Source organism: Lissotriton helveticus, chromosome 9 (assembly GCF_964261635.1).
Source record: "Lissotriton helveticus chromosome 9, aLisHel1.1, whole genome shotgun sequence".
In the NCBI taxonomy this organism is placed as follows: Eukaryota; Metazoa; Chordata; class Amphibia; order Caudata; family Salamandridae; genus Lissotriton; species Lissotriton helveticus.
This window is the reverse complement of record NC_136070.1, coordinates 25,243,471-25,268,732: the sequence shown is the minus strand read 5'-3', so window position 1 is coordinate 25,268,732 and position 25,262 is coordinate 25,243,471. Positions and strand designations below refer to the sequence as shown.

Genomic DNA, 25,262 nt, shown 5'->3' with positions numbered 1-25,262 from the left:
ACCATGATAAAGTGATGAACGAAGTTCCGAAGCAAATGGAGCGTCACGGATTGACTATAAAGAAGGAAAAATGTCAATTGAGGAAAAATTGTGTGACGTATTTAGGGCTTGAGATATCTGATGCAGGGATTAAGCCCAAGAAGAGTATTTTATCTGCTGTCAAGGATGCCCCTACTCCTCATAATAAGGAAGAGCTGAAATATTTTCTAGGGCTGGCAGAATACTGTTCCAAATTTGTGAATGGCTTTACGAAAATTGTGGAACCGCTAAGGTTATTAATGAAGGATGTTGTTGTATTTAAATGGAATGACATCTGTGACAAGGCGTTCAATAGGGTGAAGTAGACCTGTAATGTCCATGCACCCGCTCTTGGACATTTCAATCTCAAAGCTAAGACTTTCGTTACCGGGCCTCTCATCCCATTCATCGCTGCCAGCGCCCTGATGGTACACTGGGGCGGTATGGCGCTACATCCTCGGGCAGGTAATATCCTGGTAACCACACTAACCAGATTGGAGGATACAGGAGGCCAAGCCTTCTCCGCACGTGCAGCAGCCACCAGGAACTGTACCCAATGACCCCTGCGCGAGGCATCTGGTGCAATGTTCTGCTAAACACGGAAGGGGGCGCCCTGGCCAGGCTCATGCTTCCTTTCGGTCTATTGCCAGACGCTGGCTCGGCCCAGGATGGCTGCTTCCTCATATGGCTCACTAGCCCTCTCTGGGTTGACACAGAGGAGGCTGACTGTGCCCATCCCCCTGTGTCCTGTCTCCCCTCTTGGCACATTCCACCAAAGTTTGAGACCCCCCTCAAGTTAAGCGGAGAGGGTGCTCCCAAAGGGCCCCTCTGCAGCTCTCCACCATAGCGCCTCGACCCCAGCACAGCATGGAGAGAGAGGAATTGAGCGAAGACGTGTATGTACAGGTGTGGTCCTTGGCTCAGTTCCAGACACACCTGGATAGGAGAACAAAGTGTTCACTGGTCCAGGTGTGTCCTTGACATCATCACCCACCAACAAGGTTCCTCCTTTGCCACCATGAATTGAGTTACTGGTGGGGTCCCCCAAGGGCCGCCCCCTCCACTCTTCATCTCTTCACTCACGCCCTGGCCTTGGCGATGCTGGACGTCAGACATATGTAGATTGTACACAGATCCTCCCCCACCCTCAAGTAGCAACTGGATTCAACAAAACCTCTACACCCACAGCTAAAAACACAAGAGCACCCGAAGCAAATCCCCCTTCCCTTCCCATCGCTTAGTGGGACTCCTGGCCCTGGGGGACCCACAGCTACATGTACAAGAAAAGTTCAAAATGTGGGTGTCTAGTTTAAGATTCATTGCCCCCCTCACACCTCAAGTGAACACACCACCAACACTCTCTTCTCTCACTTATGTCTTCCTCAAGATACGCTTCTTCTCTTACTTCCTCCCAAAAATATCTTAACTCTCGGGTGCATATTTGGTGGGTACATAGGCTAGTAGTATGAGTGCATGTAAGCTCTCGTGTGTACATCTCATTAGTACATATGCAGATAGTAAGAGTGCATGTTAGCTCTCGTGTGTACATCTCATTAGTACATATGCAGATAGTAAGAGTGCATGTAAGCTCTTGTATGTATATCTCGAGTGTACATGCAGATAATGTCATGGGTGCACATTTGCTTCCCGTGTGTACATCCAGACAGATCCTGTGCCTTATTTGTACATTTGCTGATGATGTCTCGTGTGTGTACCCCTGAAGGTGGCAATGTTCTGTGTGCTCAGCTAAAGAGGGTGTAAGTTTTGAGTGTATATTTGAACACATCATACTTACAAAAAGGTGCCAACCAATGCTCCACTCAAATAAACACACATGCATAGTGTTAGTGCAACTGATGAACACAGATTCACATGTACAGACGTGTACTATCCACCACAGCACACACATATATTCACAGACATGCACATCTTCACACGGATACCCCCTCAGCACACACAGATGTGTACAGTACAGATGTGAACACGGGGCACCCCCGCAGTACACACAGATGTGTACAGTACAGATGTGCACACAGGGGCACCCCCGCAGCACACACAGATGTTGTACAGTACAGATGTGAACACGGGGCACCCCCGCAGTACACACAGATGTGTACAGTACAGATGTGCACACAGGGGCACCCCCGCAGCACACACAGATGATGTACAGTACAGATGTGCACACAGGGTTACCCCCACGGCACACACAGATGATGTACAGTACAGATGTGCAAACTGGGGCACCCCCACGGCACACACAGATGATGTACAGTACAGATGTGCACACAGTGGCACCCCGCAGCACACACAGATGATGTACAGTACAGGTGTGCACGGGCATCCCACATCACACACATGTACAGTACAGATGTGCACACAGTGGCACCCCCCACAGCACACACAGATGATGTACAGTACAGATGTGCACACAGGGTTACCCCCACGGCACACACAGATGATGTACAGTACAGATGTGCACACAGTGGCACCCCCGCAGCACACACAGATGATGTACAGTACAGATGTGCACACAGTGGCACCCCCACAGCACACACAGATGATGTACAGTACAGATGTGCACACAGGGTTACCCCCACAGCACACACAGATGAGTGCAGTACAGATGTGCACACAGGGTTGCCCCCACGACACACACAGATGATGTACAGTACAGATGTGCACACAGTGGCACCCCCGCAGCACACACAGATGATGTACAGTACAGATGTGCACACAGGGGCACCCCGCAGCACACACAGATGATGTACTGTACAGATGTGCACACAGGGGTACCCCCACAGCACACACAGATGATGTACAGTACAGATGTGCTCACAGGGGCACCCCCACAGCACACACAGATGATGTACAGTACAGATGTGCACACAGGGGCACCCCCACAGCACACACAGATGATGTACAGTACAGATGTGCACGGGCACCCCCACAGCACACACAGACATGTACAGTACAGATTTGCAAAGGGACACCCCCACAGCACACAGATGTGTACAGTACAGATGTGCACACAGGGGCACCCCCACAGCACACACAGATGATGTACAGTACAGATGTGCACACAGGGTTACCCCCACGGCACACACAGATGTGTACAGTACAGATGTGCACACAGGGGCACCCCCACAGCACACACAGATGATGTACAGTACAGATGTGCACACAGGGTTACCCCCACAGCACACACAGATGAGTGCAGTACAGATGTGCACACAGGGTTGCCCCCACGGCACACACAGATGATGTACAGTACAGATGTGCACACAGTGGCACCCCCGCAGCACACACAGATGATGTACAGTACAGATGTGCACACAGGGGCACCCCCGCAGCACACACAGATGATGTACAGTACAGATGTGCACACAGGGGCACCCCCGCAGCACACACAGATGATGTACTGTACAGATGTGCACACAGGGGTACCCCCACAGCACACACAGATGATGTACAGTACAGATGTGCACACAGGGGCACTCCCGCAGCACACACAGATGATGTACTGTACAGATGTGAACACAGGGGCACCCCCACAGCACCCACAGACATGTACAGTACAGATGTGTGTGCACAGTACAGATGTGCACACAGGGGTACCCCCACAGCACACACAGACATGTACAGTACAGATGTTTACATGTGCACCCATGGGCACACGCAGACATTCCCAGGCGTACATCTGCGCCCAGCGGTGCCCGCACCCGTGCCCCCTCCCGCACCCCGCGCTCAGCCCGGGCCCGGACCGGGGGGGGGGCGGCCAGCGGCGGCGGCCCCCGCACCCCCGTGCGCCCCTCGCCGCCTCTGCTCCCCTCCTCCTCGCCTGGATCTGGAGGCAGCGGCGGCTCCATCACTGCGCGGGCGGTGGGACATGGCTCTGGAGTCCGGAGGAGAGCGCCCCGCGGCCCCCGGGGGCAGGCAGCCCCCCCTGGCCCGGCCTGGCCGCCCCTAGACCCCGGGGCCGGAGCCCGGCAGCAGCGGAAAGATGGCGCCCACCAAGACCGGCCTCCAGCAGCCGCCGCAGCCGGCGCAGGACCCGGCCCGGAGGGAGCGGTGAGCGGGGGCTGGGGGCACCGAGGGGGGCGGGGGTGGGCACCCGGGGCTCTGCGGCGGCACCAGGACCCGCCATGGATGGTGGAGGAGGGGGGCGCGGCGCAGGGGGGCGCTCCAGACAGCAGCAGGCCCGGCCTGGCACAGCCCGGCGCCCCCGCAGCTGGCTCCTGGGGAGAGGGGCGCAGGGGCCCGGCACCCGTCCTCTGCCCGCTCCCTGGGCTGGCGCTGGTGCCCAGGCCTGGCACCTCCCTCCCTGCACCGCTCTCTGGACTGGCACATACCCTCCCTTCCAGCCTGCACCCGTCCTCTGCAGGGCTCCCTGCGCCCAGGCCTGGCACCTACCCTCCCTCCTGCACCTATCGTCTGCACCGCCCCCTGCGCCCTGGGCTGGCGCCCACCCCCTGCACCTAGCACCTGTAGCCAGCGCAGCACCCCTGCGCACAGCTCTCCCCCTCCCCCCGCACCCGACCTCTGCACCCCTCCCTCCGTCCTGGGCTGGCACCGACACCCCCCATGCACCCGTCCTCTGCACCAACTCTCCGGGCCCAGGCCTGGCACCCACCCCCTGCACCCGTCCTCTGCACCGCTCCCTGCGCCCAGCACTGACACTTGTACTGTGCACCCACTTCCTGTCTGTGCAGCACTCCCTGCGCCCAGGCCTGGCACCCACCCTTTGCACCCACCCCCTACACCTATCTTCTGAAGCCAGCGCAGCACCCCTGAGCCCAGGACTAGCATCCCCTCCGCCCCCCTCACCCACCCTCTGCACCGCTCCCTGCGCCCAGCACTGACACTTGTACTGTGCACCCACTTCCTGTCTATGCAGCACTTCCTGCGTCCAGGCCTGGCACCCACCCTTTGCACCCACTCCTTGCGCCCAGCCCAGCACCCACCCTCATTCCTGGCCAGCACCCGTCCTCTATAACATCTCCCTGCGCCCAGAACTGGCACCCACCCCCTGCACCTATCTTCTGAAGCCAGCGCAGCACCCCTGAGCCCAGGACTAGCATCCCCTCTGCCCCCCTCACCCATCCTCTGCCCCACTCCGTGCGCCCAGACCTGGCACCCACCCCCTGCACCTATCCTCTGCACCGCTCCCTGCACCCAGGCCTGGCACCCACCCACCCCCTGCACCTATCCTCTGCACCGCTCCCTGCGCCCAGGCCTGGCACCCACCCCCTGCACCTATCCTCTGCACCGCTCCCTGTGCCCAGACCTGGCACCCACCCCCTGCACCTATCCTCTGCATCGCTCCCTGTGCCCAGGCCTGGCACCCACCCCCTGCACCTATGCTCTGCACCGCTCCCTGCAACCAGGCCTGGCACCAACCCCCTGCACCTATGCTCTGCACCGCTCCCTGAGCCCAGGCCTGGCACCCACCCACCCCCTGCACCTATCCTCTGCACCTCTCCCTGCGCCCAGGCCTGGCAACCACCCACCCCCCGCACCTATTCTCTGCACCGCTCCCTGCACCCAGACCTGGCACCCACCCACCCCCTGCACCTATCCTCTGCACCGCTCCCTGCTCCCAGGCCTGGCACCCATCCCCTGCACCTATCCTCTGCACCGCTTCCTGCACCCAGGCCTGGCACCAACCCCCTGCACCTATCCTCTGCACCGCTCCCTGTGCCCAGACCTGGCACCCACCCCCCGCACCTATCCTCTGCATCGCTCCCTGTGCCCAGGCCTGGCACCCACCCCCTGCACCTATCCTCTGCACCGCTCCCTGCGCCCAGACCTGGCACCCACCCCCTGCACCTATCCCCTGCACCGCTCCCTGCACCCAGACCTGGCACCCACCCACCCCCTGCACCTATCCTCTGCACCGCTCCCTGTGCCCAGGCCTGGCACCCACCCCCTGCACCTATCCTCTGCACCGCTCCCTGCGCCCAGACCTGGCACCCACCCCCTGCACCTATCCTCTGCACCGCTCCCTGTGCCCAGACCTGGCACCCACCCCCTGCACCTATCCTCTGCATCGCTCCCTGTGCCCAGGCCTGGCACCCACCCCCTGCACCTATCCTCTGCACCGCTCCCTGCGCCCAGACCTGGCACCCACCCCCTGCACCTATCCCCTGCACCGCTCCCTGCACCCAGACCTGGCACCCACCCACCCCCTGCACCTATCCTCTGCACCGCTCCCTGTGCCCAGGCATGGCACCCACCCCCTGCACCTATGCTCTGCACCGCTCCCTGCAACCAGGCCTGGCACCCACCCACCCCCTGCACCTATCCTCTGCACCGCTCCCTGCACCCAGGCCTGGCACCCACCCCCTGCACCTATGCTCTGCACCTCTCCCTGCGCCCAGGCCTGGCACCCACCCCCTGCACCTATCCTCTGCACCGCTCCCTGCACCCAGACCTGGCACCCACCCCCTGCACCTATGCTCTGCACCGCTCCCTGCGCCCAGGCCTGGCACCCACCCCCTGCACCTATCCTCTGCACCGCTCCCTGCACCCAGGCCTGGCACCCACCCACCCCCTGCACCTATGCTCTGCACCGCTCCCTGTGCCCAGACCTGGCACCCACCCCCTGCACCTATGCTCTGCACCGCTCCCTGCACCCAGGCCTGGCACCCACCCCCTGCACCTATCCTCTGCACCGCTCCCTGCGCCCAGGCCTGGCACCCACCACCCCCTGCACCTATCCTCTGCACCGCTCCCTGCACCCAGGCCTGGCACCCACCCACCCCCTGCACCTATCCTCTGCACCGCTCCCTGCACCCAGGCCTGGCTCCCACCCCCTGCACCTATCCTCTGCACCGCTCCTTGGGCCCAGGCCTGGCACCCACCCCCTGCACCTATCCTCTGCACCGCTCCCTGCACCCAGGCCTGGCACCCACCCACCCCCTGCACCTATGCTCTGCACCGCTCCCTGCGCCCAGGCCTGGCACCCACCCACCCCCTGCACCTATCCTCTGCACCCCTCCCTGCGTCCAGGCCTGGCACCCACCCACCCCTGCACCTATGCTCTGCACCGCTCCCTGCACCGCTCCCTGCACCCAGGCCTGGCACCCACCCACCCCCTGCACCTATCCTCTGCACCCCTCCCTGCGTCCAGGCCTGGCACCCACCCACCCCTGCACCTATGCTCTGCACCGCTCCCTGCACCGCTCCCTGCGCCCAGGCCTGGCACCCACCCACCCCCTGCACCTATCCTCTGCACCGCTCCCTGCGCCCAGGCCTGGCACCCACCCCCTGCACCTATCCTCTGCACCGCTCCCTGCACCCAGGCCTGGCACCCACCCCCTGCACCTATCCTCTGCACCGCTCCCTGCACCCAGGCCTGGCACCCACCCCCTGCACCTATCCTCTGCACCGCTCCCTGCGCCCAGGCCTGGCACCCACCCCCTGCACCTATCCTCTGCACCGCTCCCTGCACCCAGACCTGGCACCCACCCCTGCACCTATCCTCTGCATCGCTCCCTGCACCCAGGCCTGGCACCCACCCACCCCCTGCACCTATCCTCTGCACCGCTCCCTGTGCCCAGACCTGGCACCCACCCCCTGCACCTATGCTCTGCACCGCTCCCTGCACCCAGGCCTGGCACCCACCCCCTGCACCTATCCTCTGCACCGCTCCCTGCACCCAGGCCTGGCACCCACCCCCTGCACCTATCCTCTGCACCGCTCCCTGCACCCAGGCCTGGCACCCACCCACCCCCTGCACCTATGCTCTGCACCGCTCCCTGCACCCAGACCTGGCACCCACCCCCTGCACCTATCCTCTGCACCGCTCCCTGCACCCAGGCCTGGCACCCACCCCTGCACCTATCCTCTGCACCGCTCCCTGCACCCAGGCCTGGCACCCACCCCCTGCACCTATCCTCTGCACCGCTCCCTGCACCCAGGCCTGGCACCCACCCACCCCCTGCACCTATGCTCTGCACCGCTCCCTGCGCCCAGGCCTGGCACCCACCCCCTGCACCCTTCCTATCCACCTCTCTCTGCCCCAGGCCTGGCCCCTGTCCTTTGGCACCTACTATCTGCACACAGCACTGCCCCAAAACTGCAGAGCTGCCTAGCCCTGGTTCAAGCTGCCACACAGCCTCCGCACTGCTTCCTGCTCCTGCCCCGTGTCCCCTTCCGCGGTGCCCACTGCCCAGACTTTGCACCTGGCACGCACCCCATGCATGAAGGCCTGGCACGTATACTCTTCTCCTCGCCTCTGCACCCTGCTGCCCTCTGCAGGCAGACCCGCCTACCACCCCATACACCTCCCCTGCTCCCTCTTCCACCCTTGCACCCGCACCCTGAGTGCAGACCAGGCTCCCCAGGCTCCTATGCTGGGTGTTTACCCCCCGCCCTCTGCTCGCACCACTTAACCTCTCCTCTGCAATCTGTCCTACCCCCCCGTGTACCTTACCCTGCTTCTTGCCTCTTTACCCTGCATCTCTTCTACCCCCACCCCTTGTACCTTCTCCTGCATCTTCCCTCTTTACTCTGCTCCTCTTCTTCTCCCACCACTTGCACCCACCCCTGTATCTTGCCTCTTTACCCTGCATCTCTTCTACTCCCACCCCTTGCACCCTCCCCTGAATCTTGCCTCTTTACCCTGCATCTCTTCTACTCCCATCCATTCCACCCTCCCCTGCATCTTGCCTCTTTACCCTGCATCTCTTCTACTTCCACCCATTCCACCCTCCCCTGCCTCTTGCCTCTTTACCCTGCATCTCTTCTACTCCCACCCCTTCCACCCTCCCCTGCATCTTGCCTCTTTACCCTGCATCTCTTCTACTCCCACCCCTTTCACCCTCCCCTGCCTCTTGCCTCTTTACCCTGCATCTCTTCTACTCCCATCCCTTCCACCCTCCCCTGCATCTTGCCTCTTTACCCTGCATCTCTTCTACTCCCATCCCTTCCACCCTCCCCTGCATCTTGCCTCTTTACCCTGCATCTTTTCTACTCCCACCCCTTTCACCCTCCCCTGCATCTTGCCTCTTTACCCTGCATCTCTTCTACTCCCATCCCTTCCACCCTCCCCTGCATCTTGCCTCTTTACCCTGCATCTCTTCTACTCCCATCCCTTCCACCCTCCCCTGCATCTTGCCTCTTTACCCTGCATCTCTTCTACTCCCACCCCTTCCACCCTCCCCTGCATCTTGCCTCTTTACCCTGCATCTCTTCTACTCCCACCCCTTTCACCCTCCCCTGTCTCTTGCCTCTTTACCCTGCATCTCTTCTACTCCCATCCATTCCACCCTCCCCTGCATCTTGCCTCGTTACCCTGCATCTCTTCTACTCCCACCCCTTTCACCCTCCTCTGCATCTTGCCTCTTTACCCTGCATCTCTTCTACTCCCATCCATTCCACCCTCCCCTGCATCTTGCCTCTTTACCCTGCATCTCTTCTACTTCCACCCATTCCACCCTCCCCTGCCTCTTGCCTCTTTACCCTGCATCTCTTCTACTCCCACCCCTTCCACCCTCCCCTGCATCTTGCCTCTTTACCCTGCATCTCTTCTACTCCCACCCCTTTCACCCTCCCCTGCCTCTTGCCTCTTTACCCTGCATCTCTTCTACTCCCATCCCTTCCACCCTCCCCTGCATCTTGCCTCTTTACCCTGCATCTCTTCTACTCCCATCCCTTCCACCCTCCCCTGCATCTTGCCTCTTTACCCTGCATCTTTTCTACTCCCACCCCTTTCACCCTCCCCTGCATCTTGCCTCTTTACCCTGCATCTCTTCTACTCCCATCCCTTCCACCCTCCCCTGCATCTTGCCTCTTTACCCTGCATCTCTTCTACTCCCATCCCTTCCACCCTCCCCTGCATCTTGCCTCTTTACCCTGCATCTCTTCTACTCCCACCCCTTCCACCCTCCCCTGCATCTTGCCTCTTTACCCTGCATCTCTTCTACTCCCACCCCTTTCACCCTCCCCTGCCTCTTGCCTCTTTACCCTGCATCTCTTCTACTCCCATCCCTTCCACCCTCCCCTGCATCTTGCCTCGTTACCCTGCATCTCTTCTACTCCCACCCCTTTCACCCTCCCCTGCCTCTTGCCTCTTTACCCTGCATCTCTTCTACTCCCATCCCTTCCACCCTCCCCTGCATCTTACCTCTTTACCCTTCATCTCTTCTACTCCCATCCCTTCCACCCTCCCCTGCATCTTGCCTCGCTACCCTGCATCTCTTCTACTCCCACCCCTTTCACCCTCCCCTGCCTCTTGCCTCTTTACCCTGCATCTCTTCTACTCCCATCCCTTCCATCCTCCCCTGCATCTTGCCTCTTTACCCTGCATCTCTTCTACTCCCACCCCTTTCACCCCCCTGCCTCTTGCCTCTTTACCCTGCATCTCTTCTACTCCCATCCCTTCCACCCTCCCCTGCATCTTGCCTCGTTACCCTGCATCTCTTCTACTCCCACCCCTTTCACCCTCCCCTGCCTCTTGCCTCTTTACCCTGCATCTCTTCTACTCCCACCCCTTCCACCCTACCCTGCGTCTTGCCTCTTTACCCTGCATCTCTTCTACTCCCATCCCTTCCACCCTCCCCTGCATCTTGCCTCTTTACCCTGCATCTCTTCTACTCCCATCCCTTCCACCCTCCCCTGCATCTTGCCTCGCTACCCTGCATCTCTTCTACTCCCACCCCTTTCACCCTCCCCTGCCTCTTGCCTCTTTACCCTGCATCTCTTCTACTCCCATCCCTTCCACCCTCCCCTGCATCTTGCCTCTTTACCCTGCATCTCTTCTACTCCCACCCCTTTCACCCTCCTCTGCCTCTTGCCTCTTTACCCTGCATCTCTTCTACTCCCATCTATTCCACCCTCCCCTGCATCTTGCCTCGTTACCCTGCATCTCTTCTACTCCCACCCCTTTCACCCTCCCCAGCCTCTTGCCTCTTTACCCTGCATCTCTTCTACTCCCATCCCTTCCACCCTCCCCTGCATCTTGCCTCTTTACCCTGCATCTTTTCCACTCCCATCCCTTGCACCCTCCCCTGCCTCTTGCCTCTTTACCCTGCATCTCTTCTACCCCCATCCCTTCCACCCTCCCCTGCATCTTGCCTCTTTACCCTGCATCTCTTCCACACCCACCCCTTTCACCCTCCCCTGCATCTTGCCTCTTTACCCTGCATCTCTTCTACTCCCACCCCTTTCACCCTCCCCTGCCTCTTGCCTCTTTACCCTGCATCTCTTCTACTCCCATCTATTCCACCCTCCCCTGCATCTTGCCTCGTTACCCTGCATCTCTTCTACTCCCACCCCTTTCACCCTCCCCAGCCTCTTGCCTCTTTACCCTGCATCTCTTCTACTCCCATCCCTTCCACCCTCCCCTGCATCTTGCCTCTTTACCCTGCATCTTTTCTACTCCCATCCCTTGCACCCTCCCCTGCCTCTTGCCTCTTTACCCTGCATCTCTTCTACTCCCATCCCTTCCACCCTCCCCTGCATCTTGGCTCTTTACCCTGCATCTCTTCCACACCCACCCCTTTCACCCTCCCCTGCATCTTGCCTCGTTACCCTGCATCTCGTCCGGTCGGTGAAGACCGTCCCCTCTGATCTCCACCCACCAGGACACTTGTCACGGGGTCTGGGGTGGGAGGTGGGGCCCCAGGGACCCCTTTACCCCCCCCCCCCCCCCCACCGACGGCGGGCGGACAGGAAGGAGGGGGGGGGGTCGGATGCAGGGTAACACCCCCCTCCGACACCTCTAGTGCCTGTTTGAGGAAAGCAGAATCAGAAGTACCCGTGATGGGGGCGGGGAAAGAGGGGGAGGGGGTCATGACATCATCAGTTCTGGGAAGGGCTTGGAGGGGTTCCTGCTCCAATCAGTGATGGCGAAACAATCTCGTTTCTTCTGCGCAGGATGCAGGGAAGAGAGGCCTCTGCAGATGGTCCCTGTGAGGCCAGTGCTCATTTATTTATTTATTTATTTATGCGATTTTCTATAGCGCGAACTTTACCCGAAGGCGTCAGAGCGCTTTACATAAGAACCAGTTGCAGAACATAAGGATTCAGGATTACATGCGTTACATAAAAGATACAAACAGGAAACAATTGCAAATGTACAAGATGTAAAGTCACACAGGGAGGAGATACACGTGGATATACTCTAAGAGTCACGTAGGAGCGGTAGATGGTACAAAGGTCTACTGCATATATGATCACTGCAACTCTAGCGCCTCGACAGGCAAGCACAGTGTCTCGAGGCTGCAGAGACGCAGCTCCTCTGACAGATGGAGGAAACCGGGTACCACTGTGCAAATCTAGCGCCTAGACAGGCAAGCAGAGTCTCTCAATTTATTTATTTATTTACTTGTGCGTTTTTATATAGCGCAAACTTTACCCGAAGGTGTCAGAGCGCTTCACAATAGGAACAGAACTGATACATGAGAACATTACAAGTGAACAAAAAACAAAAGCAAACGTTACATTGAATGAAGCAATAATGACAATTATGAGCCAACAAAATACAAGAGGAGCAAACGGTGCATTGCAGGAGGAAAAAGTGACGTGTGCAGGTTACAAAAGCGTACAAAGTAAACATAGAGGTATAATACTGCAATATATGGAGGGCACTCAAGCACAAGAACAAACGTTACGTAGGCCATGGTGGCACTTGTGCAGGTATCGAACATAAACAAATGTAAGAGGTAGAAAACAGTGTGTTACAAGAGAAAGTGACGGGTGCATGTTACACACGAGTACCACACACTGGTAGAAAGATAATACCGCAATAAATGGCAGACACTCAAACCACAAGAACACACTGGGAAGACACTTCCATAGTTATGTACAGTAGATTTTTCTATAATGGAAGGGCTTCCTTCAGGTAATAGAGAGGGCATGGATTACATTTGGAAGTGTCTTTGAAGGAGGAGAACTTTGAGGTTAGTTTTGAAGGCCTGAGAGGAGGTGGTGGTCCGGAGCTGCGGCAGAAGGGAGTTCCAGATTCTCACCGCGTTGCCTGAAAAGGATTGGGCCATCGATCTTTCCTTCTTGAAAGTGGGAGGTTCAAGCAGTAGATTTTCCGCATTTCGTGATGGTCTAGAGCCTCCAGAGAGTTTCAGTTTATTCGCCAGGTAGCGAGGAGAGGAGGAGTGCAAGGCTTTGTGGGTAATGCAGGCAGTCTTGTAGCTAGCTCTAGCCTCGATGGGAAGCCAGCGGAGGGTGGATAACATGGGAGTGATGTGGTCGCTTCTCTTGGCCCCATAAATGAAATGAGCTGCTGAATGGAGAACAGACTTAAGGGGGGACAGGTGGGATTTGGGGAGGCCAGTCAGAAGAGAGTTGCAGTAGTCCAGTCTGGATAGGACCAGCGATTGCACCAGGGTTTTAAGGTCATGCTCCGGGAAGAAGCGACGAATCCCCCAAAGAAGGCGCAGTTGGTATCGAGCAGACTTTGCAATGGAATTGATGTGGGAGAGTAGATTGACTTTTTTGTCGAGTATGACACCAAGGGATTTTGCGCTGTTGACAATGGTGGGTTTATTGTTTAGTAGATTCATCTGATCCATCCATGATTGCACCGGGGGAGGAGAAAGAGAGGAGGAGAGGAGGAGGAACTCAGTTTTGGAGGGGTTCAGGATCAGTTGATGAGTTGACATCCAATTTTGAATGGAGTCGAGGGTAGAGCTTAGGACGGAGAGATCGTGAGTGGAGGCAACCTTGAGGTAGATTTGAGTGTCGTCTGCATAGAGATGATAGTGGACCCTGGATTTACTTAGGAGATTTCCCAGAGGTTCCAAATAGAGATTGAACAATGTGGGTGCAAGAATAGAGCCTTGGGGAACACCTTGACCCACCGCCAGAGGAGATGAAAGACTGTCCGCTATTTTGATCATTTGGGATCTATCGGAGAGGAAAGAAGCAAACCATTTAAGCACAGTGCCCTCCATGCCCATTCTCTGTTGAAGAGTGTTGAGGAGAGTGTTGTGATTGACAGTGTCAAAGGCTGCCAACAGGTCAAGGAGAATTAGAAGACAAGATCCCCCCGAGTCTAGTATTCGCAGCGCGTCATCGATCACTTGCAGCAGGGCAGTTTCAGTGCTGCAGTTTTGGATGAAGCCGGACTGAAGATTGTCAAGTAGATCATTGTCCTTGATATAACGAGAGAGTTGTTTCGCAACATATCTTTCTGTGATCTTCGCAAGAAAAGATAGGTTAGTGATGGGGCAGAAGTTGTTGAGGTCATTCACATTAGCAGTGGGTTTTTTAAGCAGAGGGGTGACCTGCCCAGTTTTGAAGGGAACAGGAAGGGAGCCTTGACAGAGGGAGAGGTTGACCAGAGTGGTCCAATAGGGAAAAGAATGGGTATAGTAGTCAATGGCAATGGCACTAGGGATGGGGTCGAGCGAGTGGTTGGAGGGCTTTGTTTCGAGGATGCACTTGAGGAGGACATCTTCAGAGATGGGGTCGAAGTTCTGCCAAATGGCTAGTGCTTTGCGCTACTCTGGAGGGGTAGGTTGAGCGACCTGATCCACAAGTGATTTCACTTTTTCGTCAAATAATACAGCGAAATCAGCAGCTTTCTTAGTAGAATCCTCCAATTTGGAGGTTGGGGGAGAGTAGTTAGTATTCTTGATGGGGTCAAATTGCTTTTTGGGTCTATTTTTGGCTGAGTCAAGGAGGGTTCTGAAGTGTGATTGTTGGACCCGGCCTCGTGGCGTGGCCCTACCCCTCCCGCATGGCGGGCCCCGGATGACATCGGCCCTCCATCCAGCCCGGGTCGGCCTCGGGCACACCTCTGCACGACCTACAAACCACCAGATCCGCCACCCGGCGGCCCACAGCCACTGACACGGCACACTCGGGCCGCCCCAGCATTACCGGTCCGGTGCCCACCCCGGACCCTCATACCAGGCCCGACGCCATCTTGGGCCCATCACGTCACAGACACGTGGTCCTGGGCCAGCCGCGGCCACGGCCCCAGCGAGCCCGCCATCGAGGCACCAAGAGCCCTCCGGGTGGTAGAGTGGCCACTCAACCAGAGACAAGGAGAGGGGAGTTTCGATGGCTCTCCAACCGTCCCCGGATGCCTGGTTTCGATCGGCCTCCGGCCTCCCTGAGCGCTGGCTCCACCCCCTGCTGGGTGTCTGGACACCATCATCCCGGCCCCTCTGACCCCCAGGCGAGAGGGTCCGGACATCAAAGGACTCTAGACCTATATCTGGGCCAGCCCCGGAGTAGGACGGCAGTTGTATCCCGGAGTCGAGAAGCCCTGCTGACGCTGTCGCGGCTGACCCTGAGACGAACTCACCTTGCTGTTCTACCTGGAACCTGCTGGCGCTGCCGCGGTCCATCTTCGCTGTAACCACCTTGGAGCCTGCTGGCGCTGCCGCAGTCCATCTTTGCTGTAACCACCTTGGAGCCTGCTGGCGCTGCCGCGGTCCATCTTTGCTGTAACCACCTTGGAGCCTGCTGGCGCTGCCGCGGTCCACACTCGCTGAACCATCTTGGAACCTGCTGGTGCTGCCGCGGTCCACATTCGCTGAACCATCTTGGAACCTGCTGGCGCTGCCGCGGTCCACACTCGCTGAACCATCTTGGAACCTGCTGGTGCTGCCGCGGTCCACATTCGCTGAACCATCTTGGAACCTGCTGGCGCTGCCGCGGTCCACACTCGCTGAACCATCTTGGAACCTGATGGCGCTGCCGCGGTTCACACTCGCTGAACCATCCTGGAGCCTGCTGGCGCTGCCGCGGCCCAACCTTCCGGAACCCCCCAGCTCGAGGATTGAGAGCTGTGCGTAGAGTCTCCTTGCAACCGACCATCTATAAGACTGTCCCGCTACCTTGCCCTTTGTCACGAGACTTTCCAGATCTCGGGATCTGCTGTATATATTGAAACGATACTTATTGCCAGATAAAGATTGAAAACTCTACCTACGTGTGGTGTACATTTGTAGTGGTGTGGTTACTCTGCTGTACGATTCTAGGAGAGGGCCCTCACGTCGGAGGCCCCTCGACATCGCTCAGTCCCTTCTCTGAAGGAGGGGTAGACCTAGGGGTGGTCAGTCAGACACCTTCTGCCTCCCCCGGGTTCGCCTTTCTAAAAGTGATCCTTTCCCAAGGAAGATGTGCCTGTGGTACTCGGTTCTTGCTGAACGAAGCGTAGCCAAATTGTCGGTGGAGGGTGCTTGCCTCCATTGTTTCTCCAGGAGTCTTAGGTGCTTCCTTTCTTCATAGAGGGATTTGTTGAACCAGGGTGCTGAGGGAATGGGCCTTTTCTTTTTGCTTTGGGGAGGAGCGACGCTATTGATTTCGACTGCAGGGACTGAGAGGCATTGTGAGGTGAGATCATCAACATCCAGGTTCGGGTCTAGCCTTGGAAGTGACAGCAAAGCTGATTCACAGAGGGAAACAGTGTCAATGTTTTTAGCGTCACGGAACCAGGAGGTAGCCCTCTTAGGTTGGCCGAGAGTTATAGAGTGTGGTAGGTGAAGAGAGAATGGGATGAGGAGGTGGTCGGACCAGTCTACGTGAATAGGGGTAGCGATGGAAAGCATGCCTGCTTTAGAAATAACAAGGTCCAGGATTGAGCCCTTAGAGTGTGTTGATTCTGTGCAGTGTTGGATAAGATCGTTTGTAGAGAGGAAGGTGGCCAGTGAGTTCGCAGAGGAGTCTTGCGGTGCGCCCCAGTGGAGATTGAAGTCACCCACGAAGGTCTGATTGTCACTTTGCGAGTATTGGTCGCTGATGAAGTCCGTGAGTTCCTCCATAAATGAAGGGCCGCTGCCAGGTGGGCGGTATATGACATGGAGTGGTGTAGTTGAAGCTCAAGAGATAGACATTCAAAAGTGCGGAAGGCGCTAATGGGAAAGGCCTTGAGTTGAAGGGAGTTTCTAAAGATGACTGCAACACCTCCCCCAACTTTGATAGGTCTGTCATTCCTGAAAATAGAGTAGCCTGTGGGTAGAAGGAGATCAAACATAGAGTGAGAGGTATCATTGAACCAGGTCTCTGTTAGGAAGAACAGGTCAATATTGTGAAGGGTGATGATATCGGAGATTTCGAGTTTGTGTTTAATTGAGGATCTGCAGTTGTGGAGCAGACAGCGCAGTTCTGCCAAGACTGTTTTGGTGACGGGGGCACTAGGGCTAAGAAGGGTGATAGGGATATTATACCTATATGGGGGTGCACGGGAGGGTTTAGGTGGATGCTTGGTTCTTACAGAAGAGATGATTGGAACAGAGTAGGTGGTTGGGTTACTCGGAGATGCTGGTTGAAGAAGGGTGGCGTTCAAGGGCTTATGTGAATGAGCGATGTTTGCAGATGGCAGGTTGTGCTTGGCTATAAAGGGGTGAGGGGGCGAGGTGCATCTCGTGGGGAGGTGAGAGTTTTCCAGAGGAGTTGAGGTGAATGGGGAAGTTGAAATCTTAGAGCTTAAAAGTGAAATGGAAGCTACCAGCTGGGAGATGGAGGTGATAAGAGAGCCTAGCTTATTTTCAAGAGAGAAAAGGGCAGAGCACGGAAGGTTGGGTGTCTCGACGGCAAAAGGAGGGGGTGATATAGGTGGTGGGAGGCAGGGAGAGGTGGGGGGACAGGAGGAGAGTTGAGGTATAGGGTTAATAGGTGGGGAAAGGTGGAGGTTGAGAGCGGGGGTTGGTGTATCATAGGTGAAGGGAGAGTTGTCTTTGTTGGCGTTGCACGAAGGAAAGGAATTTAGGACATGTTTAGGGGGAGATGGGTGCGGAACAAGACGGTGGGGAAGGAGAGGGGAGGGCTGTGAGGTGACATAGGAGTGTAGGAGGTTTGGGAGGAAAAGAGGGGCAGTGGTTGGAGAGGTCCTGTTGGCTCGGAGGGGTGGCTGTGAGGGAACCAGTATCTGGTAGAGTGGGGGGGGGGGGGTTGGGAGAAGGGGATGTTGAGGACAGGGAGAGGTTCTGTTGGGCCTGATGGGGGGAGATGGAATTGTTTACCAGGGGGTAAAGGGGGCAGCACAGCATTGCTGGCGGAGAGGGGGAAAGGAGAGAGATGCAATGGGATTGTGAAGAAATCGGGGAAAGAGGTGAGGGGAGGAGGGGGTAGAGAAGAGGGGGAGAGGGAGGAAGGGGGGAGCATAAGGAAAGTTAGCTGGGGGAGGAGGTTGGCGGAGGGGTGGACTAAAAAAGGGAGTAGCAGATAGGAATAGGGGGGACGAGATGAGATTGGGGTACCAGGACGGTGCAGATTGGACGAGGAGCGTATTAGCTTGTGGTAATGCTGACGTGACGAAGGGGGGCATACAGTGAGGTGGGAGGAAAGGGAGAGGAGGGCACAAGGGAGGGGAGGGAAGAGGGCCGACCTGTGCCTCCCGAGGGTGCAGCCTATTGGAGTGTAGGGGGGTCAGGGGAGGAGAAAGGGAGTAGTGGGTGGAGCTAGAAGGAGAGTCAGGGGAAAGCCCGGTCGCAGAGGAGGGGAGTAGGGAGGGGAAGAGGTGGTCAAAGAGAGAGCGACAGGTGTCTGTGCCTTGGATCAAGACAGTACCGTTGTTATAGATTGAGATGGTGAGGGAGCCGTTGAAATACGCAGAGGGGGAAATCTTTAGTTGTTTCCCATGAGGGATAGAGGAGGAGGAGGTGACGTTAAGGGAATTAGATAAGCTGGTGGTCCAAGAGTGGGTGTCGTGAGTGAAGAAAATGAAATCATTTCTGCTCACAGATACGTCTCTTCCCCTCGCAGACACCTCATTTCCCCTCTGAGATACCTCCCTTCTCCTCTGAGACACCTCCGCCTTACAGACACCCCCTTCTGCTCACAGATACTCCTCATCCTCCTCACAGACACCTCCTTTCCCCCATGCAGACTCTCCCTCCACCCAGCAGACACCCCCTGCAGCCCCCCCCCCTTCCCGGTCCTTCAGTTCAGCCCTCCGAGCCCCGGCGGCCTCTCGAGCCGGAAGCAGACTCGCGCCTTTCGGGGCCTCTCGGAGATAGACATCGGGAGAAAGAATGAATTTCCGTCGGGAGAGGCCGCTCAGAGCCGCCTCTTATCAGCGGCTGCTTCCGACGGCGCACAGTAAATCACGGCGCACTGTGTGCTCTTGGGCGCCACTCGAGACACAAAACACACAGCGCTGCGAGTCGACTCTCACTCAATGTATGCCGAGATATCGGTCAATGATTGACCTTTAATGGCCTCTGCTTCCTCGACTCCGCTGGTGATGATGTATAAGGCGACCTGCCTGTCCCCGAGGAGGGCCCCCGAGGCTGAAAGGGAAGGGGGGGAGGGGGCTGCACTCCTCTGCTGCGATGTCCGATGTGTTGTACATGTGACGCTGCCTTTGAAGAGGCGGAGACTGACTCCTGTGTCATTTGAATGCCCCCCACGCACAGCGGACGTGACGTCATTTCATTGATACGCGCTGTTCTTTTGGGGGGGTTAAAGTTGCTGTTTTTGAACGCACTTGGCCTGCATTCGTTGTAATGTGTGTGGTCGTGTAATGACACAGTGTACGTGTGCTGTTTTTACACATACTCACTACTACTGAGTGCGAATTGCGGGCCATATTATCAAGAAAGGGCAATACATCATCGCCGCTTTTATCGGCAGGAAACCGCAGCTAAAGCAGCAATAATGGGCTTGATAAAATGCCCTTGTGAATTCACATAGAAGCCCAGGTTAACACCAGAACCTGGGCTTCTATTGGGAATTTACAAGGGCCTATTATCAAGCCCATTATCGCCGCTTTAGTGGCAGTTTCCTGCCGATAAAAGCGGCGATAATGTATCGCCCTTTCTTGATAATATGGCCCTGCATCCTGTATCTATGGTGTGATGTGTTCATGGAATAGGGTCAATGTGAGATGAAGTTCAAGTTCAAGTTCAGAAATTAGTGTAGCGCACTACTCACCCAGAGGGTCTCAAGGCGCTTGAGGGAGGGGGTGCTTTACTTATCGAATATCCAAGTTTTTAGTTGCTTTCTGAAGGAGAGGTGGTTCTGTGTAAGGGCTTGATTGGACGATCGTAGTTGACGGGTGGGGATGTAGAAGGACAATCGCGTGTTGAGGCATTCGGGTCCTAGGTCGTAGAGGGCTTTGTGTGCGTGGGTGAGGAGGTGGAACGTTATTCTCTTGTTGACGGGGAGCCAGTGGAGGTCTTTCAGGTGACCGGAAATGTGAGCTTGACGGGGGATGTCTAGTATGAGTCTGGCTGAGGCGTTTTGGATGCGTTGGAGTTTTTTCTGTAGTTTGGCTGTGGTTCCGGCGTAAAGGGTGTTTCCGTAATCCAGTCGGCTTGTGACCAGTGCGTGGGTGACCGTCTTTCGGTGGGGATCCATCTGAAGATTTTTTTGAGAATGCGTAGGATGTTGAAGCATGATGATGAGACGGCGTTGACTTGTCTGGTCACCGAGAGGGAGGAGTCCAGGATGAAGCCCAGGTTACGTGCGTGGTCCATAGGTATGGGTGCGGTTCCCAGGGCCGGTGGCCACCATGAGTCGTCCCAGACAGAGGGGGATGAACCTAAGATCGTTTTGTCCGAGTTTAGTTTTAAACGGCTGTTCTTCATCCACTCAGCTACCTCTTTCATTCCTTCGTGTAAGTTGGTTTTGGCGGTATTTGGGTCTTTGGTGAGGGAGAGGATCAGCTGGGTGTCGTCTGCGTAGGAGATGATGTTGAGGTTGTGTTGGCGCGCAATGGATGCGAGGGGACTCATGTATACGTTGAAGAGGGTGGGACTGAGTGATGATCCTTGTGGTACGGCGCAGATGACTTCGGTGGCCTCCGATCTGAAAGGGGGGAGGCGGACTCTCTGGGTTCTTCCGGCGAGGAAAGAGATGATCCAGTCCAATGCTTTTCCTTGTATTCCGACGTTGCTGAGGCGTTGTATAAGGGTGCTATGACAGACTGTGTTGAAGGCTGCGGAGAGGTCAAGTAGGATAAGGGCAGCTGTTTCTCCGTTGTCCAGTAGAGTTCGAATGTCGTCTGTTGCTGCGATGAGGGCGGTCTCGGTGCTGTGTTTGGCTCGGAAGCCTGACTGTGAAGAGTCGAGGGATTTGTTGGTTTCAAGGAAAGCGGCGAGCTGACTGTTGACGGCCTTCTCGATGACTTTGGCAGGGAATGGGAGGAGCGAGATGGGGCGGTAGTTCTTAAGTTCAGTGGGGTCTGCTGTGGGTTTCTTCAGAAGGGCGCTGAGTTCAGCGTGTTACCAGCTTTCCGGGAAGGTAGCGTAGTTGAGGGAGCAGTTGATGACGTCGCAGAGATGTGGTGCGATAATGGAGTCTGCTTTGTTGAAAATGTGGTGGGGACATGGGTCGGTTGGCGAACCTGAGTGGATGGAGTTCATCAGGCGGATGGTGTCTTCAGTGGTGATTGGGTTCCAGGCGCAGAGGTTGATAGATTGTGGTTTTGGTTCGGGGGTGGGTGGAGTGGACTGGTCGTCTGACTGGTTTTCAAAGCTGTTATGTATGTCGGCGATTTTGTTGTGGAAGAATGAGGATAGGGAGTCGCAGAGGTCTTGGGAGGGAGTGATGTCATTGGTGCCGGCGGTGGGGTTGGTAAATTCTTTGACGATGTTGAATAGTTCCTTGCTGTTTTGGGCATTGTTGTCAAGTCGATCCTTGAATGCTGATTTCTTGGTGGATCGGATCAGTTGGTGGTGTTTGCGGGTGGCGTTCTTGAAGGTGGCCAGGTTGTCAGAGGTTGGGTCTTTTCTCCAGGCTTTCTCGAGGGTACGGCAGAACTTCTTGGATTTCTCAAGTTCATCGTTGAACCAGGGGGCTTTTTTGCTACCTTGCTTGATTTGATGGTTTTTCAAGGGTGCTAGTTCGTTGGCGCTGTGGGTGATCCATTGTGTGAGGTCGGTGGCTGCTTGGTTTGGGTCCGATGATTTGGCAGGAGGGTTTTGGTGAAGCGATGTGAAGAGCTGGTCGGTGGTAATTTTGTTCCAATTTCTTCGGGGAATAGGTTGTGGGGGGTTGTGGGTCGTGGTCTTTTTGTAGTTGAAGTGAACGCAGCTGTGGTCCGTCCAATGGAGAGCTGTGGTGTGATTGAAGGAGATGTGCTTGCTGGAGGTGAAGATTGGGTCGAGCGTGTGTCCTGCATAGTGTGTGGGGGTGTTGACAAGTTGTACGAGTCCGAGGTTGGCCAGGTTGTCCAGAAGGGTGGTGGTGTTGCTGTCATTTTTCTTTTCCAGGTGGAAGTTGGGGTCTCCCAGTAGAATGTAGTCCTCGGAGGGGAGAGCATGTGGGCTGATGAAGTCAGTGATGTCTTCGCTGAATTGTGTGCGGGGTCCTGGTGGTCTGTAGATGAGGGTGCCTCTGAGTGTGGTCTTGGGGTCGGTGTGGATCTAGAAGTGAAGGTGTTCGGCGGTAGCGAGGTTATCGTCGGAACTGGTCGTGATGCGGATGGTGTTCTTATGGACGATGGCGATGCCTCCTCCTGTTTGGTTGGTGCGGTCCTTTCGGATGATCTTGTAGGCGTCCGGGGTGGCTATGGCGATGTCGGGTGCTGATGAGGCGGTCATCCAGGTTTCTGTAAGGAAGGCGACATCCGACGATGTAGTGTCGAGTAGGTTCCAGAGTTCAATGGCGTGTCTGTGGACCGAGCGGGTGTTGAGCAGGATGCACTTTAGGTGGTTATTGTCGGAGCTGTGTTTGGAGTTAGTGGAATTGTTGTGGGTCCTGATGCATTCGAACTTGCAGGAGTGGCAGGTGAAGGGTCCATGGGTGTGTCCTGGGGCGGCTTGGTAGCAGTTTGGTGGGCGGCCGGGGTTAATGGCTGATAGGGTTGCGGCGTCGTACGTTAAGCGGGAGGAGTTGGTTTTGTGGGGGCCAGGGGGTCTGGCACTAGGCGCGGTCCAGGCACGGATGGGCGCAGACGGGCTTACCTTTGGCGCACCTTCGGCGCGCATAGGGCGCGACCGCTGGGCGTGACCGCTGCGCGCAGAAGCATCTGTCATATGTGGATAGTGGAGGGGGCGGGGGCGAGGGAGGAGCAGCTGGGAGGCGGGAGCGGGGTGGAGGGATGGGCAGGGAGTCAAACAAACAACAAAATGGCAGCAGAAAAGAAAAGCGAAACTGGGCGAGATAGGGGCACAGTTTGCGATATAGCTACGCTAGGGGCAGTGGCACCGGCACAATCAGGCACAGGTCAATTACATAAGCAATGCGGGTAATGCAGTACATTAAAGGCAGCAGTGCAGATGAGTGAAGGCAGCAGTTAATAAAGCAGCGCAAACGATTCAGTCAATCACGGAGCAACTTATATAATTCAAAGCGGCAGTGAGCAGGATCACATGCACAAATCAGTCAGATCAATCAATCAGATCACAAGGGCGCTACGATACCAAGAAGAGTCAGGGAGCTTGGGGAGCGACCGCTTCTGAGCAAGCCAGGACGGTCATGAAGGGGGTGATGAAGGGGGTGATATATCATAAAGTGGCGAAAGTCATTTAAAGATGGCAGAGTCCATTTGTTTACAGATTGTGCAAACATGTATGTGCATAGGTTTACTTGTTGCTGCGCCACGTGTGCCCCTGGGCATGCACGCCCCGCTCCCGCAGAGCCCGCCTCGGTGGCTTTTCTTTGAGGTGCAGAATGAGGTGACACGTGCCTGGCTAAGGGGTACAAGTGGCCGCTCGTTTCCACCTTTTAATTCCCCAGAGGGCGGACACGTCTAATATTTACTTTACAGAATCAGCAATGAGGGCGCACCCGCAGCCCTGCGCCCTCCAGACGAGGGCATGAAAAGAGGCAACGATGAGGCCGGCTGCGGCCTGGTGTGGTGGCCCCAGTGGCGACCGTGACCCGAGCGCGTGGGGCAGACTGCGACCAGTGCAGCGGCAGCTGACACATTGATTATTAGCGTGAAACAGAGGTTGACTGATGAATAATCTTGGGGTGCCCGGCCGCCACCCACCAAGTAAACGTTCGTCTCTGGTTCCCGTGCTCTTGTCGCGACATCGCCCAGTCTGTCCCGAGGCGTCCTCTCTGGGGTGTGGGGCGATGGTGCCCCATCGCTGGGGGTCACGCTAGGGACGAAAGGGCACGAAATACTGCTTTAAATAAAATAAAATAAACATAAAAAGTAAATGAAAAATGAGAGCTCACTCCTCCAAGTGTATTTCATGTCCTGTTTAGAACGGCCCCTTTTAATGACAGCATTGATTGAAGAGGGGCAGATTGCTGTGTGTGGCTCAGCAGGTGCTCCCGATCACAATACAAGCACCTAGAAGCCCCAACACTCCCCCCATAGTATAAGGTGCAGTGGGAGGTATATCCAACCACAGCCCGTACGCCTCTATCCGCAGTATAAGGTGCAGAGCGAGGTGTTTCCGGGCACAACCCGTGCACCTGTCCGTGGCCAACCTGTGGTAAAAGCCCCATCATCACCTTAGTACCTTAGCATCTCTCTGCAGTATAAGATGGCGAGTTTGCGACTCAGCTACTAAATTGCACCCACAAATGCTTTGATAAAGCAACTGTACATGCTAAAAAGCATATAACTAATTCACAAAAGTGAACTTTGAAAATTAAAAATATCAGGCAATGAGAGATGTGATGATTTTGGGGTCCCCCTAACCTAGGGGGCGGACCAAGCAGATGCCTTGTAAACAAAGAGCAGATCTTGTTGAACTTTGGTGGTGGTCCCATCCTCTTAGGACAAACCCAAGCACAGTTATGGGCAACAATAGAATCCTAACCAAAGGCCCTGCAAAGCATTATGGGACGAGATTAGCAGTGGGCAGTGAATATTATAGTATCCAATATCAAAATAATTCTACAAAGAGCTGCAGTTCCACTAGTCGTTACTAGATGTCCCTCACGAGTCAAATCCAAAGCATTGAAATTATTACATCAAACCGCTGCATTTGACTCGTGAGGGACACCTAGTAACGACTAGTGGAACTGCAGCTCTTTGTAGAATATTTTGATATTGGATACTACAACATTCACTGCCCACTGCTAATCTCGTCCCATAATGCTTTGCAGGGCCTTTGGTTGGGATTGTATTTTTGCCCATAACTATGCTTGGGGTGGTCCTAAGAAGATGGGACCACCACCGAAGTTCAACAAAATGTGCTTTTTGTTTATGCTCTTTGTGTTCAAGGCATCTGCTTGGTCCCCCCCCCCCTGGGTTAGGGGGACCCCTAAATCATCACCTCTCTCACTGCTTGCTAAATTTACATTTTCACTTTTGTGAAATGACTACATGCATTTTAGCATGTAAAGACAGAGATACTTGTTATTTTGCAAAAAGGATATGAAGGTTCTGTATTATTAATTGGGAGTCTCGAGGTGTTTCCAAGGTG

At 56.0% G+C, this 25,262-nt stretch overlaps 1 protein-coding gene across 1 annotated transcript in view; it reads left to right on the top strand.

Moving 5' to 3' along the window:
• The first annotated feature begins 3,870 nt into the window (after nucleotides 1-3,870).
• NPAS3 (neuronal PAS domain protein 3) overlaps nucleotides 3,871-25,262 on the top strand; it is a 1,515,755-nt gene continuing 1,494,363 nt past the window's right edge. The window contains exon 1 of the mRNA XM_078659389.1: nucleotides 3,871-4,086. Within this exon, the coding sequence (XP_078515515.1) occupies nucleotides 4,019-4,086 (68 nt within the window). The 5' untranslated portion in view covers nucleotides 3,871-4,018. The remainder of the gene's footprint in view (nucleotides 4,087-25,262) is intronic.